The sequence below is a fragment of the Martes martes genome, assembly GCF_963455335.1.
Source record: "Martes martes genome assembly, chromosome: 6".
Lineage (NCBI taxonomy): Eukaryota > Metazoa > Chordata > Mammalia > Carnivora > Mustelidae > Martes > Martes martes.
In genome coordinates, this window is record NC_137893.1 from 93142019 (window position 1) to 93160121 (window position 18103).

General features: G+C 37.7%; 1 protein-coding gene and 1 pseudogene across 2 annotated transcripts in view; one reads left to right on the plus strand and one right to left on the minus strand.

The window, feature by feature from the left end:
- The first annotated feature begins 4197 nt into the window (after positions 1–4197).
- The window catches only part of CD2AP (CD2 associated protein), a 137796-nt gene continuing 123890 nt past the window's right edge, over positions 4198–18103 (plus strand). Inside the window, exon 1 of the mRNA XM_080807232.1 lies at positions 4198–4706. Within this exon, the coding sequence (XP_080663358.1) occupies positions 4703–4706 (4 nt within the window). The 5' untranslated portion in view covers positions 4198–4702. The remainder of the gene's footprint in view (positions 4707–18103) is intronic.
- LOC308345111 (activated RNA polymerase II transcriptional coactivator p15-like) lies at positions 12380–12758 on the minus strand (annotated as a pseudogene). The gene has a single exon. The product of its transcript is annotated as an activated RNA polymerase II transcriptional coactivator p15-like (transcript).

Here is an 18103-nt window from a genome sequence, read left to right on the forward strand (position 1 = left end):
AACAACAGAGACACCCAGGAGCCCCAAGAGCTGGTTCTTTAAAAAAAAAAAAAAATTAATATACCTTTAGCCAGACTCATCAAGAAAAAAGAGAGGGCTCAAATAAATAAAATCAGAAATGAAAGAGAATTTTAACAGATACCACAGAAATACAAAGGATCTTTAAGAGATTTCCACAAAAATTATGTCAATGAATGAAGCAATCTAGAAGAAATGGATAAATTCCTAGAAACACACAACTTTCCAAGACTGAATTACAAAGAAATAGAAAATCTGAACAGACTGATTACTAGCAGTAAAATTGAATCAGTAATCAAAAACTCCCAACAAACAGAAGTCTGGGACCAGACAGCTTTCCAGGTGAATTTCACCAAACATTTAAAGAAGAATAATAACTATCCTTTTCAAACTGTTTCAAAAAATAAAGAACAAGGAACACTTTCAAATATACTCTATAGGTCCAGCATCACCCTGACACCAAAACCAAAGATCCCACAAAAAAAGAAAACTACAGGCCAATATATTTGATGAACACCGATGCAAACATCAGTAGCAAACAATCTTAAAACTTGTATGGGACCACAAAAGGATCTGAATAACCAAAGAGATCTAAAGAAAAAAGAACAAAGATGGCATTATCACAATCTCAGATTTCTAACGATACTACAAAGCTCTAGTAATCAAAACGGTATGTTACTCTCCCAAAAATAGACACTCAGATCAATTAAACAGAACAGAGAGTCCTGGAATAAACCCATGCTTACATAGTCAATTAATCCGTGACTAAGGAGGGAAGAATATACAATGGGGGAAAACACAGTCTCTTCAATAAATGATGCTGGAAAATTGGACAGCAGTATGCAAAAGAATGAACTCAGACCCTTTCTTACACCATGTACAAAAGTAACTCTAAATGGATTAAAGACCTAAATGTCAAGACTGGAAAACATAAAGCTCCTAGGAGGACACATATACAGCATTCTTGGACATCAGTCTTAGCAATATCTGTTTTAGATTTATTTCCTCTGGCAAGGGCAACAAAAGCAAATAAATGGGACTATGTATAACCAAAAAATTTGCACGGCAAAGAAAACCATCAGCATGGTGAAAAAACAACTTATTGTATAAGCGAAGATACAAACGATATAACTGTTAATGGGTTAATATTCAACATATATAAAGAACTCACACAACTCACTATAACAAAAAACCAAAATAATCAATTTAAAAAATGGTCAAAGGACCCGAACAGACATTTCTACAAAAAACACCAAATACAGATGGCCAACAGATACGTGGTAAGATATGCAACATTACTAATCATTAGGGAAGTGCAAATCAAAACCACAATGAGATATCGGTTTATACCTGTCAGAATGGCTAGTATAAACAAAAGAAGGCAAGAAATAACAAGTGTTGAGGAGGATATGGAGAAAAAAGAAACTTTGGACACTCGGTGGAATGCAAAATGGTATAGCCACCATGGAAAACAGTATGGAGGTTCCTGAAAAAATTCATCATCATGTGATCACCATGTGATCCAGCACTTCCACTTCTGGGTATCTATCTGAAGAAAGCAAAAACACTAATTTGAAAAGATATTTTGCCTCTATGTACATTGTAGCAGTATTTATAATAGTCAAGATACAGATATAACCTGTGTCTATCATAAATGAATGGATAAAGAATATGTGGGGTGTATATATATAACATATATATACACACATATACATATATAGACATATATACACACATATATATTCATAAAGAAGTTGTGGCATACAAATCTTTATATATATATTTATTTTTTTTATATGTGTGTGAATGTATGTGTATATATGTATATACATATATATGTGTGTATATATGTGTGTATATATGTGTATACACAGGTATACAACCTGTGTCTATCATAAGTGAATGGATAAAGAATATGTGGGGTGTATATATATATATACACACATGTATAAAAATATATATAAATAACATGTGGTATACACACACACACACACACACACACACAGGAATATTATTCAGCCATAAAAAGAATAAAATTTTACCATTTGTGGCAACATGAATGGACCTGAAGGGTATTATGCTAAGGGAAATAAGCCAGATAGAGAAAGATAAATATTGTATGATTTTACTTGTATGTAGAATCCAAAAAACAAAGCAAAACAGATTAACAGATACAGAGAAGAATCTGGTAGTTGTCAGAGGGAAGAAGGTGGGAGGGTAGGAAAAGTACAGGAAGGAGAATAAAATGTACAAGCTTCCAGTTATGAAATAAATAAGACATGGGGATGCAATTTGCAACATAGAGAATATAGTTAATAATATTATAACAACTTTGTATGGTGAATGAGAGTAGTTTATCTTGGTGTTCATTTGATAAAGGACAGGCGGGGCTAGGTAGGGAGATAGGTAGGGGGCTACTGACCAGGCTCACAAAAATCCCAGATGAGGAGAAATGTTATAGATGAGATATTTTCATGAAAGTTACAGACAAAACCAGAGCTAAGGGAACAGAAAGAGACCACCTTGTTTGTCTTAAATGTTATAGACAAGAAACTTTCATGAAAGTTACAAACTGGCCACTGAAATTTATCAAACTTGAAGGGGAAGTAAACTTGGTGCTACCAGTGGTGAGGTCAAGTTCTCTGGTCAGTTTTCTATAAAAGACCCACCATAAAAGCCCTCAGTGGCAACCCTAAGGGACCCCCTCTCACCCTAGAGAGTTTTTTTCTTTCCTTTCTGTTCTCACCTTCACTTAATAAACTTTCACTTCACTTCACCCTTTTGTGCCCAAGAGATTCATTCTTCGACTCTGTGAGACAAGTACCCTGCAACCCTGCAACAACTTAATAATGTATATATATTGAATCACCATATTGTACGCCTCAAATTCCTACAATATTTCGCACCATGCTAAAAAATACTGGTTGACTGAGAAAGGGCACATGTGCTGTAGTTTTAATACAATACCACCAACATGTACACCTCATTTACATATGTGTGTTAAAATGTTTTTCTCTTGTCCTTTTCAGCTCTGATTATGATAGACAATTGTTGTTATAAAGGTACTGTATGCAACCTTTTTGTAAGAAAGAATATTAAAAGATGGCAAAAGCAGGTCTGTAACAAACAGTGGGAATAAATATTTAGAAGATTGCTACTATGTGACAGACAGTATGATTTACAGTAATGATTTACAGTAAAGATTTCTTTTAACAGATTCAAGAAACTGAAGTTCAGCCAGGTTTAGTTAATCTACCCAAGATCCAACAAAAAAGCAAATGGCTGTGCAGTTTCAGAAACCCAGTTCTGCTTGAACCCAAACAGCAAGACAGTTTTAGTTTTTAGATTCATAATTCTTACAATTCATAGTTTTGAGAATTAAATGACGTAATTTCTTTAAAAAGCATTAGGCACAGTAGTTGGCAGTCAACAAATGTTGCTCTTACACATCTGTCTGGAATTGGGTCTATTTGAACAGCAGGGGGAAGAAGCTGGCTGAATTAAACTTGTTTCCAACTTTTCTAAGAAATGCTCGTTTGATTACAGTAATACCATGTCCTTCCTCATATTGAGGCTCGAAAAAATGCCTGGCAATATTTCAAATCATGATTATTTCTCCCCCTGCTCAAGTAAAGGGATTTAGATGTTGTAGTCAGCTGACAGAGGCTAAATGAACTAAGTTTATTTCTGTAAAATATAATTTTTGTGTGCGTGTGCCTAGGGTTTTGCTTTGTTTTCCCCACGAACAAATGCTTGTGATTCGTTAAGAACTCTGCAAGGTAAACTACGGGGTCCCAGGAAAAGCTGGGCCTCTGAGGGTTGAAAGCAAGAGGTCTCTCTCTGCCTGTTTTTCGCCATCTGTTTTGTTAGATTCCCCAGAAACTGCCGCTCTGCACAGAGCAACACTGCATCGGCCCCGCGGAAAGTGGGGCAACACAGGCTCACTTTGCGTATGAGCAAAAACTTTGTGTCCATCTGGGGCGACAAACCATACAAAACGGCCGTCCCAGCTGCGCCGAACTTCAAGGCGAAGGAGTAGCCGCAGTTCTTCCGGATTCCTTCCTCTTCAGCTTGTTGCACCTGGACGCGGGTGGCGTGCGACTCCTCGACCCTGACGTCACCGCACCTGGCACCAGCTGGGGCGCGGGGTAGTGAGCCGGAACGCGGAGGGGGCGGGGCAGGGAGAACGAGGGGTTCTCGCGAGACTTCCCTCCTCCCGTGTCCAGCTCCCGGCACCTTCCCGGCCACTGTGGGGTCTCCACCTCAGTTTTCGGTGTCGCGTTCTAGAACGACGGTTGTCGAAGGGAGCGGAGGGAGGCGAAGGGAGCTCGGCCGACGCTCCTTGCGGGAGCCGGCGGCCGCAACGCAGCGGCAGGTTCCCCCCACTGCTTGCTGCGGTAGCGACCGGGGTTTGGGAAAACCACCGGGAGAGGGCTCTCCCGCCGCCGCGGCTTCGGCGGAGGCCAGGCGCGAGGAGCCGCGGCTGTCGCTTCTTGCTCGCGAGCCGCGCTGACGGGACTGTCCGGGGAACGCCGCGGGCGGATGGAGGCGCCTCTTCGCCCCGCCTGAGCTCAGAAGGCGCAGGAGCGGAGCGCGGGGCCCGCCTCCCGCCGCAAGTGCGGCCGCGCGATCAACCGGAGGAGGAGCAGGGGGCGCTGGGCTTCTCCCCGCGGGAGCCCCCAGCATGGGTAAGAGACTCGCGGGCGTTTCCCGCCGCCCGTCTGGACCTTCCCGATTCGGACAGGCGGTTCCCCTTCTAGGTCTCCCCAGGGAGGGACCGGGATCAGCCCCTTCGCGGCAACACCGCACCCTCCCACCGCCCCTCCTCGCCCTGCCTTCCACCTTGCTCTTCTCGCGGAGAAATTGGTCGGAGGGCTTGCGGGTGCTTTCTCCTGCGCTTCTCTCCCCACCTCTTCCTGCTGTCGGGAAAGGTGAAGGAATGGGGGAGGGGGCACCCGGTCTCCTTTCCTCGCCTACTGCCCAGCTAACCTTAGCCCGAACTTCCCTCCCTTCCCCAGCCTCCACCTACCCTCCCCCCCGTTCTGGTCGGTTGGGGGAGGGCGATGGAAAAACTTGACAAAGTAACACTTCTAACTTCTTTATCTTCTGCTAGGCATTGTATAGGTTGGCCATTTAATAAGTTTTTCGTTTGTTCGGGAAGGTGATTTTTTTTCCTCCGCTGAAACTTTCAAGGGAAGGATGTCCCAAGGATAGGGAAGCTTGAGTATTTACTCTGTTTTTACCTAGGCAAATGTGTTGGCATTTAAATATTAAATCTCTTCCTGAGGACTTTGTTAGGGTTTGATAGGATTTCAGTGTTGAACCCTTTGAGAAGCTGTTTCCTGTTTGGAGTTAGACTTCCTTGCGAGAGGAGAGAAAAGTACAAGGCCTTATATGTTATTTACTGTGTGCTTTAAAGGTTTGTTTGGAGCTAGAAAAAGCAGAATGTGTTGCACCCTGGTTTGAAAGGGAGTTTTGTTGAGTAGTGTAACAGTTCTTTTGATAACATATTTCAGTGTGGGCTAGGCACTCTCTTAATCCTTTAAAAATTAAAAACAATCTAAGAGAAGTGTGTTTGCCATTATAAAACATAAACTGGTGCCACCGACGAGCATAAGCATGTTCCGTAAGAATAATCCCAACTCTGGTTTTGTAGAGTAAATCAGGAGGACTCTATCATTTTTTGTAGTTGGGAGTTGGTGCTCTTCATATCAACACACTGTTAACCGAAATTAATAATTCATGCAACTAACAAATGATTTAGAAGTAGGACAAATACAGACTACTGCTGATGTGGCACCTTCTGCCCACACAATGTTTTGTGGGAAATGCTTTAAGCACAGTGTTTACAGATCCTCGCTTAGCTCTTCTGTATTTTGCTAGACTTTCTACTTTTATGTCTTTCAGGTAACTTCTGTACACAAAGTGCTCTTAAACCTCCAGACAGTAAAACCTTTGCTGTTTGAAACTTTCATATGAATTCCTTTCTAATTGATGAGTTGAGTTTACTGAGTATTTGAGGGATTATTCCTTTAAGTCTCAAATTATAAAACCACTTTAACCAATTTGGATGAAAATCATACTAAAATATGTAATTCTTCTTTGTCTTAAATAGGATGCAGGATGTAATTAAGCATCTTGATGGCCTAGGGTCATCATTTGTGACCATCAGTTACTGTGATGCCTTGAGGGATGTGTTGGATTGTGTATAGGACTATTGATTAGATTCCTTTGCATTTTGAAGTTACTTAAATATTTTTCTGTTTTCGAATTGGATGTTTGTCACTGTAATTAGTGCCCTCTTCACCCTCCTATAATTTTTCTGCAAGTGTGGTAATCATATTGAAATTTGTAATTCTGCATAAGGGGAAAATAAGTGTACCCTTGCTTAGTGTGTAAATGTTACCTTGAGGAAAATTAGCATCAATATTTGGATATCGGAGTATCTATTTTAATTGTTAAGAGGCCTTTTTTTCGTGACTTCTCTGCTGTGTTCTGGTTAGGCAAGTTGCCACATTATCTAGGTAAAGTGTGATGTTTGCTCTCAACTTGACTACCTAGCATGTGTTTTGAAGGTTGATTACTTGGGCACATTTGTAGTTAATTTTTGAAAGGTATTTGTCAGACATTTCCATATGTACTTAAATTTATTGGTCATGTAATATTTTATGTTAAAGTTATCAAAATCATTTAAAAGGAGTTTCCTCTTTAGTATAAATCTCATTTGCTTGGTTTTGTTATTAGCAGTCTTTATTTCTTATGATTTAAGATGGCAGCTTAAAATATTTTTATGTTATTTTATCTGGTGTGTCACAGAATGAAAAAAATCTTTAATTTCTTTGTTTTGAAATAACTTGGGTACCTATTAAGTGATGGTTCCTACCACGTGTACTATTTAGGTAATACGGCGAGAGAGTGAAGAGCAGGGTTCTGGACTGGGACAGCTCAAGGTTAGATCCTGACTCTTCCACCTGTTAGCTGTTGTGACTGAGGAAGTTACTTTAATCTGTTTCTACTTCAGTTTCTTATTCTGTTAATGGGGTAAAAATAACCTCATAGATTGTCGTGGGGATTGGATGAGCATTTAATACTTGTAAAGTGTTTGGAACATGGCCAGTGTTGATTGCTTTTATTTTCATTTTCAAATGATTTCCCTAATTCTTGCACCAGCTTATAAAAACAATTCTCAATTTTTGACCTTTGTTAGAAGCTCATATTGCATTTATAGGATTGGTGGGATAGGTGTTTTGTAGTAATGCAAAAATTCATTTTTTCCCCAGAAATTTTAATTTTATGTATCCTTATAAAAATTATGTAGGAAGATTTTTTTTTGTCCCCAGTATTGATTATATTTTGAACGTCCATTATTGATAGTGAATTTAGTAGTTTTGGGAAAAGTAAATAAGATGAGTACTAGGAGAGACTAGTTTCTTTGAATTTTATATTAAATTAAAGCACTGCTTTTAGTTTCTTTGTTAAATACAGAAGAATGCTTAACATAAAAATTTGAGATATTCTGTGTGAAGGAATTTGGGGAGAATTTAGAGATATAGAAGGGCAAAATTTAACTTTTCTTATTTCAGAAATACAGATCTGCATTTCGGAGGGGAAAAAGACATCAAATGACAAAGTGTTAAAATGTGTGAATTTTTATTTTTGAGAAAGTAAGTGATTTTAAGGACAATTTCTGTTAATTTTAGGTAAGGTTATAAACGTCTTAGTTTAAGTTTTTTTTTTTTTTTTTTAAGCTCATATATGACCAGTCAACATGTTTAAATTACGAGGCAGTTTTAATGGACAGAAAAGTGCAGTTGGTTTAGAGATGATCTATGCACTATTATAATAGCGTGATTTATTTCCTTATTTTATTTTATTGCACCATCTGGAGAAAATCTTGATTCATGCAGGTAAATAGTGGCAAATGGAAATTGCCTGCTAAGGGCTCACCTTTCAGTCTCAGGATTTATTTCAGTTAAACTAATCCAGAGCATGAAGTAGTAGTAGTAGGAAATTTTTGTTTCAAATTTGGATCACTAACAAAACTAATAATAAGCTGTGTTCCTTAATTAGTAAGTACTCGTGATCAGGTTTTTCTGTGTGTTTCAAACTTCGAATAGTTATAGTTCCATAAAATCCCATTAAGGGTGGAAATTCACAGTGATATTATTTTATATTTTCCTATGGAAACTAGCCTGACGTATGCCATATACTTCTCTAAATGAGGAATGCAGAGTAAAATGATGTCACATTAACTTAATAAGATCTAGTAATTTCAAGGCATTTGAGATAAAATCAAAGTTATAAAATACGAAGTGCTTTTGATTCATTCCATTTGCTAATCAAAAATACCTCCAAATTTTTATTTGTACCTAATCCAGATCTGTGGGTTTTTTGTTTTTTGTTTTTTTTTTTTGGCTTCTCTTCTGTGATGGAATATCCTTCTCTATGAAATGTATTTTAATTGCAAATTAATCAGTGTGCTATATCGCATCAATAAAAGAAAGGATAAGAACCATATCATACCATTTCATTAGATAGAGAAAAAGCATTTGACAAAGTATATCTATTCATGATAAAAACCTTCCACAAAGTAGGTTTAACAGGAACATACCTGAACGTAATAAAAGCCATCTATGAAAAAAACACAGCTAACATCATCCTGAATGGGGGAAAACTGAGAGCTCCTACCTTAAGGTGAGGAACAAGCAAAGGAAGGGTGTTTACTCTCGCCTCTTTTATTCAACATAGTACTGGAAGTGGTAGCCACAGCAATCCCACAACCAAAAGAAATAAAAGGCATCCAAATTTGTAATGAATAAGTAAAACATTCCATATTTGCAGGTGACATGATACTATATATAGAAAACCTGGCTCTACCAAAAAACTGCTGGAACTGATAAGTGAATTCAGTAAAGTCGCAGGATACAAAATCAATGTACAGAAATCTGTTGCATTTTTATACACCAATAAGGAAGCAGCAAAAAGTGAAATTTAGAAAATAATGCTATTTACAGTTGCACCAAAAATAATAAAATACCTAGGAATGAACCTAACCAAAGAGGTGAAAGACCGATACTTTGAAAACTATAAAACACTGATGAAAGAAATTGAAGATGACACAAAGAAATGGAAAGGCGTTCTATGATCGTGGATTAGAAGAATAAACATTCAAAAATGTCTGTACTACCTAAAGCAGTCTATACATGTAATGGCAATCCCTATCCAAACAAGCCATTTGAAAATTTGTGTGGAACACAAAAGACCCTGAATAGCCAAAACAGTCTTGAAAAAGAAAAGTGAAGCTGGAGCCATCACAATTCTGGACTTCAGATTACATTAAAAAGCTTTAGTAATCAAAACAGTATGGTACCGGTACAAAAATAGACACAAAAATCAGTGAAACAGAATAGAAAATCCAGAAATAAACCTACAATTACAAACCTACAATCATACGGTCAGTTAATCTTTGACAAAGCAGAAAAGAATATCCAGTGTGAGAAAGACAATCTCTTCAACAAATGGTGTTGGGAAAAGTGGGATAATTTGCAAAAGAATGAAACTGGACCACTTTTTTACACCATACACAAAAATAAATTCAAAACGGATTAAAGACCTAAATATGAGACCTGAAACCATAAAAATCCTAGGAGAAATTATAGGCAGTAACTCTTTGACATCAGCCGTAGCAACTTCTTTCTAGATGTGTCTCCTGAGGCCGGGGAAAACAAAAGCCAAAATGAGCTATTGGGACTACATCAAAATAAAAAGTTTCTGCATAGCAGAAGAATCAATAAAATTTATATGCAACCTGCAGGATGGAGAAGATATTTGCAAATGATATATCTGATAAAGGGTTAGTATCCAAAATATATAAAGAACTTTTAAAACTCACCACCCAAAGCCCAACTAATCCAATTAACCAATGGGCAGAATACATGAATAGGCACTTTTCCACAGAAGACACAGATAGCCAACAGTGACATGAAAATATGCTTAACATCACTTATTCTCAGGCAAAGGCAAATCAGAACTATAATGAACTCTCACCTCCCACCTGTCAGAATGGCTAAAATCATTAACACAAGAAACAACAGGTGTTGGTGAGGATGTGGAAAAAAAGGAACATTCATGCACTGTTGATGGGAATACAGACTTGGTGCAAGTGCTCTGGAAAACAGTATGGAGGTTTCTCAAAAGGTTAAAAATAGAACCACCTTATGGTCTAGCATTTGCTCTACTAGGTATTTACCCAAAGAATACAAAAATACTAATTCAGAGGCCTATATGTACTTCTATACTTACTGATTGATTGATTGATTGAGAGAGTGGAGTGGGGGGACAGAGGGAGAGAGAAATCCCAAGCAGGCTCCATACCCAGTGCAGAGCTCTAAGTGAGGTAGGCATTTTCATTTTGGGGTCCTAAAAGTTTCCTCATTTGGACTAAATTTGACTTTTTGTTTGTTTGTTTTATTTTGGTTTTTGTTTGTTTCTGAAGGTCTCTGGTACCTGGACGTTACACTCTCTCAGTGACCTTTTTCATTCAACTGAAAATGTTTTTACTAATGGTTCGCGTTTAAAGGACCTTTTACTCTAAGAAGAATCTCTGCTTTTAAAAAATTCATGTTCTGATTTGATACGTAGCCTAAGATGCTGATTTGTTGCCAAATACGGCAGTGTTAGAGACTCTTTCCTAGAACCTATTTATACCCTGTCAGTCCTTTCCAGTGCCTCTAGGAGACTTGCATTTTATAATCTTTTAAATTCTGTATCTGTTATTAAACTTCCCATTATGATCTCATTCTCTTTCCCAACTAATTTACAAAACAGAGATGACTAATATGGGATCCTAAAATTCAGGATCTGTTTTAGTGTCTTGTAGCTCAGGTGGTTTTTGATGATTTGGTGTTCAGGTAATTCCAAGAGAGTGACTGTGTGGCACCTAATCAGTGGGAGTTTATAGTAGAAGAATGCTTTAAGTGTGGTAACAGTAACAAATAGGTACCACCTAAGAGAAAGGTTCTATTGCAAGGTCTTACGGTCCTGGAAAGGAGCTTTATGTGAAACTTTAATCAAGACGTATTTGCCTCAATGTGAGGAATTAATCAAGAGGTATTTGCCTTAATGTGAGGAATGTGATTAATGCCATGCTAGGCACTAGGGGGATTAGGACAAATATGTTTTGGTACCTTAAGTAGTTTATAGCAGAGTTATGGGTTGGGCCCATGAGAATTATTAGAGTCACCTGGATTAAAAAAAAAAAATTCCTCAATCCCTAGAGATTCTAACATAAATGTTCCTCTCTCTTCCTCCCTCCAGGGGTTGATGAGTGTCATGAATGTTTCGGCATGGCTTGTAGTGCTACGATGTGACTATGATATGAACATGATAGGAATAAAGCTTAACATTTGAATCATCAGAAATCCAAATGAGAGGGAATGTAGCACATTTAGAGGATGTATTCCATTGTCAGAAATGTTAAAATGTTACAGGAGAAGCACAAGGAAGGTCAGGATATAGATTCCCGTGTTGGAAGGCAAATGGGATTTGTTCATCTCTCGTTAGTTTGACCAGTGACATCGCAGTAGTCAAGGTGGTAAGGACGTGGCAGTAGTAAAGATAGATAGATAAATAGATAGATAGATTCCCCCCCCCCCTTTCCTGGCACTGAGTCTTTGGAGTAAGGTATAACTTCATTTGCATTGATATTTTTAAGATCCTTATTCCTGAAATATTAAAACTATCTTTACATTGTTAGTATTTATCAGTGCCCTTGTACTGAGGCCAGAAATTTACCTAACATCTAGACTGATTTTGATAACTAGAAGAGTGAAATTTCTAGAGCATTTATTTGTCGTGATTATTATAATTGCCAAGTTGTTTTGTGTTTTTAGTATAGGAGTTATTATATTTGTTTTTTTAAGATTGTATTACTTTATTTTACACCAGGTGGTGGGCACAAAGCAAGCCTCTAATCAAGCTGACAGTTAGCTTCGCTCAGAACACTTTTTTTTTTTTTAAAGATTTTATTTATTTATTTGACAGAGATCACAAGTAGGCGGAGAGGCAGGCAGGTGGGGGGGGGGGGAAGTAGGCTCCCTGCTGAGCAGAGAGCCCGATGCGGGGCTCTATCCCAAGACCTTGGGATCATGACCTGAGCCTAAGGCAGAGGCTTTAACCCACTGAGCCACCCAGGAGTCCCTCCGAACACTTTTAATAAGGCTATAAAAACTGTTCATCTTACAAATTGTTCTGAAGTCCAAATATACTACAGCTTGGAAAACAATGTTTAGAAAACAGAAGCCAATGTAAAAAGGCAAATTAAAACAACTAGAACCGTTACAGGTTTTATATGGCTCTGATTTTATAGTTCTCTTGCTTCACCGTTAATGTCAGAAATCTGTTCTTCAGCTGGCTCCATTGCTCGGAAATTAAAGGAATACCTTTTCTTTCAGGTTTCATTTCACCTTCTGATCCATCCAGTGTTCTTTAATATTAATTAGAATTTTCCCTTTAAAGTCCTTAACAGGGACCTACCTCATATTCTGGATCTGAAACATGTTATATTGTTTCTGTTGCTGCTCTGCTCAGGGGATGACAGGGCTCTTGAAGTTTCACCAGTCTTGCTTCTTCACAGATTTTTCTGGAGCAACTTGCTTTTTCCTCTTTAACTTTTTGTCAACCTCACTGTCAGAATTGCTGCCAGAAGAGTTTGAAGAAACAGGTTCCTTTGATTTAGACATTGCTCTGCTCTTGCAGACGAATTGCCTTCTGCTCGCTCACTTGCAACATAGAAGTTGATATACTTGTAAAATTGAGACCATCAGTCCTGGCTAGCAGAGTATAATGTTTTTAGAAAATATTAAAGTTGATCATAAAAATGTATACTCTCTATATGATTTTTATTTATTCTTTAGAGTAAGAAACAACTAACTTTAAGTTATTTAGAAATGTGTTCTCCTAATATCAAAGTTTTGTGTTAGACTTTAAATTCCTACTCTGTTGCAGTTCCTAACTCTTCCTCTGAGAGGTGTCATTGGGGTTACAGATAATAGGCATTCTTGATCCTCCTTTTCCTGTCCTACTTTTTTTTTTAATCCATTCTTTCCACATTGTAACTTACTTTGTATTTTCCTTACTTATTTATTTATTTATTTTTAAAGATTTTATTTATTTATTTGACAGACAGAGATCACAAGTAGGCAGAGAGGCAGGCAGAGAGAGGAAGGGAAGCAGGCTCCCTGCTGAGCAGAGAGCCCGATGCGATGCGGGGCTTGATCCCAGGACCCTGAGATCATGACCTGAGCTGAAGGCAGAGGCTTTAACCCACCGAGCCACCCAGGCGCCCCTGTATTTTCCTTATTTAAATGTTTATTGCTTATTTGTCTTACCCTTTTATAATATAACTGTAGAGGGGCGTCTGGGTGGCTCAATTGGTTAAGTGACTGCCTTTGGCTCAGGTCATGATCCTGGAGTTACAGGATCTAGTCCCATATCAGGCTCCCTGCTTGACAGGGAGTCTGCTTCTCCCGCTGACCTCTCTCCTCTCATACTCTCTCCCTCTCATTCTTTCCCTCGCTCTCAAATAATAGATAAATTAAAAAAAATCTTTAAAAAAAAGAATATAACTGTAGAGTATAACCTTCAGGAGTGCAGAGCTTTTTTCTTTCTTTTTTTTTTTCTTTTCTTTTTTCCTTAGGGATACCTGGAACAAGTGGCTACCTACCTTCCAGTAGCAGCCACTCAAAAATTTGGTGACTGAGTATTAAGTATGTGTTTCATTTCAGTGCTACAGATAGCTGTTGAGTACATTTGGCATGTTAGGCACTGTGATGGGGGTTGGGAATACAAAGAGAAATAAAAGAGAAATACAAAGAGAAATAAAACAAGAGTCCCTGCTCTCAGCCCTGGCCAGATAATGTTTTTTTGGTAATTTGAATTAACATCTCTTTGAGTGTAAGGATTTAGGTTTATTTTTTATTTTTATTTTTTTAAATTAAAAAGAATTTTTTTTTAATTTGACAAACAGAGATCACAAGTTGGTGGAGAGGCAGGCAGAGAGAGAGGAGGAAACGGGCTCCCTGCTGAGCAGAGAGCCCGATGGGGGGGATGGGGGGATGCGGGGCTAGATCCCAGGACTCTGGGATCATGACCTCAGCCGAAGGCAGAGGCTTAACCCACTGAGCCACCCAGGCGCTCCTAGGATTATTTTTTAATGCTCATATTTACTTTTGTTGTTTGCTCGGAAACATGGAGAAAATAAAATGATTTCATGATTCTGATTTTATTATAGGTTCTTGCAGTTATATAACTTCATTACACTTTTTTTTTTTTTAACACATTTAAGGTCAACTTAGAGTGAAATTGTCTTTTGAAGCAACTTTCCATTTTTTGATAACTTTAAAATTTCTTTTTAATTGATATTTTGCTAATTATTAGCATTTAGGGAATGCTTACAATGCTAGGTATTTTGTTCAGAATTTAATTTCACTGGAGCATTCTGGGGTAAAACATCATTGTGTCCATTTTCAAAATTAGAAATTGAAGTTAAAGACATTGTTACTCACCCAAGGTCAGAGAAGGATGTGGGGAAGGCTGTATTAAATTTATATTACTCTGATCTTAAAGCATGTTCTCTTAATTATTTGTGTTTTTAAGACTTATTTGAGAGAGAGTGCATGCACGCTTGGCTCGGGAGTGGGTGTAGAGGGAGAGAAGCAGAGTGCAGAGTCTGATGTGGGCCTTAATCCTATGACCCTGAGCTCATGTCTTGAGCTGAAATCTAGAGTTGGACATTTAATTGACTGAGTCACCCAGGTGTCCCCTCTTAATTATTTCCTAAGACATTAGGGGGAAAAAGTTGAGCTAAACAGAGCAAGTAATACAGATTGAAATGACTATCCTAATGTGGTTTAAGAATCAAGAAATTTAAATCCTTATCACCCTAAAGTTGTGGGTTGGTATTACACATTATACCTGTATTTGGATAATTATTTTCTTTTAAAAGATTTTTAACTAATTTTAACTGTGTGTTACACTTTGGTCTTTTATTTACGTGCCCAGTAGACTATCATAAGACTTTTTTGCTGAATTCTATAAAATTTTATGACAAATACATGGTATTTTATATGGTTTGAAATGTGCTTAAAACTGATATCTATAGTGTTTTCTCAAGGTTAATAGTGGGAATAAAAATCTGAATGGGGAATTTTTAGTTCAGTTTTCCAACTTGTTTGCTCTTCAGATGGATTTTGTATATTTGTCGTTAGGATTTGTTATTTTGGAAGGAGCCATTAGTCACCTGTGCATGGTAGTTTATTTGTTTTCAACTAATTAATAAGTAATTGGTCTTTGTGAGATTAAAATACTTTTTTTTTAAAAAAGATTTTATTTATTTATTTGACAGAGATCACAAGTAGGCAGAGAGGCAGGCAGAGAGAGAGGGAGGAAAAGCAGGCTCCCTGTTGAGCAGAGTGCCCAATGTGGGACTCCATCCCAGGACCCTGGGATTATGACCTGAACTAAAGGCAGAGGCTTTAACCCAGTGAGCCACCCAGGCACCCAGTACTTTTGTTTTTTAAGTTTAGATTATTTTTGTAGACATCTGTCACTTACAGATCTGATTTAATAATATTAAAAGGAATATAATACTGTGTAAAAATTTTCTTGCACCACAAATTCTCTTCTCTTTGAATACCCTTTGAATAAGTATCTGGTATGCAAACTTTTGTGCACTATTTGAAATACAAAAAGGAGGGGTGGGTTTTGTGTATGATATCTTTAGAGTGCTTTACTTACCTCTGTTGAAAAAAAATGTAAGAAATGCTGTTTATCAGTTCTATTTTAACGGATTTGAGGAAATTTTCTTTATTAGTATTTTGACATTCTGGATGACTTTAGGGAACCTAATAATGAAGTGTCACTGGTTAATGACATTAAGCAATGCTTATCAATTTTGCATTTCTGCATTTCTGTAAAGATAGTCCTGGAAAGAAGTTTCTGCTAAAGACTTTTGGTTCTGGTGAAAAATAAGTATTTAATCCTGGGAATAAAAACTAAAAATATTTTTCATCTTTTATGTTTTTAACAGGAAATAACAGGTGGAACCATTAAAGTGTTTCTATTATATTACTGCTTCTTTGGAATAAAGCTTATACTTGTTTTTAAATTTACAGTGAATTATGGTTTTATAGAGAGAGAGTAGACGAGAGGGGTAAGGGGAGAGGAAGTCTTAAGCAGACTTTGTGCTGGTCACAGAGTCCTGAGTGGGGGTGGATCCTGTGACCCAGATCTTGACCCGAGCCAAAACCAGGAGTCAAAAGCAGTAACTGACTACACCACCCAGGTGCCCCACTGGAGTATAGTTTCGTTAATTTTTTTATTAACTTCTTGTATTTTGCCCTTTGCTATAATAAAGGTTAATGCTTAGTGATATAACCAGAGGTGTAATATAGAGTGCATTTAATTTGACAGACCTAATTAGATATTGTGATATCTATCTGTATTGTATTGATTAGGACCAAAGTAAGTATTCCCTAGTGAATGTCCATACAACTCAAACCTGTTGGAAATTTGTGTAAATTGCTCATATTATTCTTTTTATGAAGTGACTTTTCATTACCAGAAGGATACATGTTTATTAGGGCGGAAGAGTTGGTGAACTTATAACACCATTGATATTTTGTGCATAATTTAAAAAAAAATTCTGGATTTTAAGAATTTTAACCTTGGTTTTCAGGCTTTCCTTTGTATGTAAAAAATCACTTTTTTATTAACTTTTTTTAAATCACTAAAAAATAAAATGTAGACTCCTTAAAAAATACTACCAGCAATCCCCCTGCATGCTGCTCCCCCCTGCCATGCAGCAAAGTTGTTAAGAAAATATGTTTCTTCCTTTTTTTTTTTTTTTTAAGCAAGGATTAAATTCTTAGGCTATTGAGGTACTTCATCTTAAATACTATATTTTCTTTTGCTTGTTTTTCAACCTTGGTTGTGTTGTGTTTTTTTTTTTTTTCTTTTTGGTTCTTAGAAATGCTTTTAATTCTTTGGTTTGCTGCAAGTATTTATTCCTAGTTTCCAATTTGTTTGCTTTTAAATTTTGATTGTTTTGTTTGCTTTAAGTTTAGAAGCTTCTCACCACAATTTTGGTACTTACTTCCATTTCTTCCTCTCCCTTCTTTGCATTTCCCCTACTCTCTTCCTTTCGTGTGTGTGTGTGTGTGTGTGTGTGTGTGTGTGAGAGAGAGAGAGAGAGAGAGAGAGAGGTTTTTTTTTTTTTTAAAGATTTTATTTATTTATTTGACAGGCAGAGATGGCAAGCAGGCAGAGAGAGAGAGAGAGAGGTGGAAGCAGGCTCCCTGCTGAGCAGAGAGCCCGCTGTGGGGCTCCATCCCAGGACCCTGGGATCAGGACCTGAGCCGAAGGCAGAGGCTTTAACCCACTGAGCCACCCAGGCGCCCCAGAAAGAGGGTTTTTTAAAAAAAATTTTTAAGCTGAATTTTATAGTAATCTCTATGCCCAGTGAGAGGCTCAAACCTACAACCCTGAGATTAAGAGTTGCACTCTCTTCTGATTGAGGTAGCCAGGTGCCCTGAGAAAAGTTCTTTTTCACTCAACTAGATTTTATGGGATATGGTATGAGATGAATATTGGTATGTGGCATATTTCCCCTTATATAAAATTTTTCAACCTTAGCAGTTTTGGGCCAGAAATTAATTTGTTGTGCGGGACTGCCCTATGCATTGATGGATGCTTAGCAGCATCCTGGCCCCTTCCCACTAGATGCCAATAGCATTCCCTGAGCTATAGCAACCAAAAATGTCTCCAGATGTTGCCAAGTGTCCCCTGTGGGGACAAAATTATCCTGGTTGAGAACTGCTGCCTTAATGTAAATTAGGTATGAATGTACATGTTATAAATCTGGTTATCCTGAGAAGAACTGAATTGCTGACTTGGCCCCAAAGCTTACGTTTTCTGGGGCAAAGCTTGAGGTTAAGACCGCATGTTAGGAGCTTTTTACTGGGACAAGAGGGATTGAGTTCACACAAAATACACTAATGCTCAAGTTTATTGAATGCTACTTAGAATC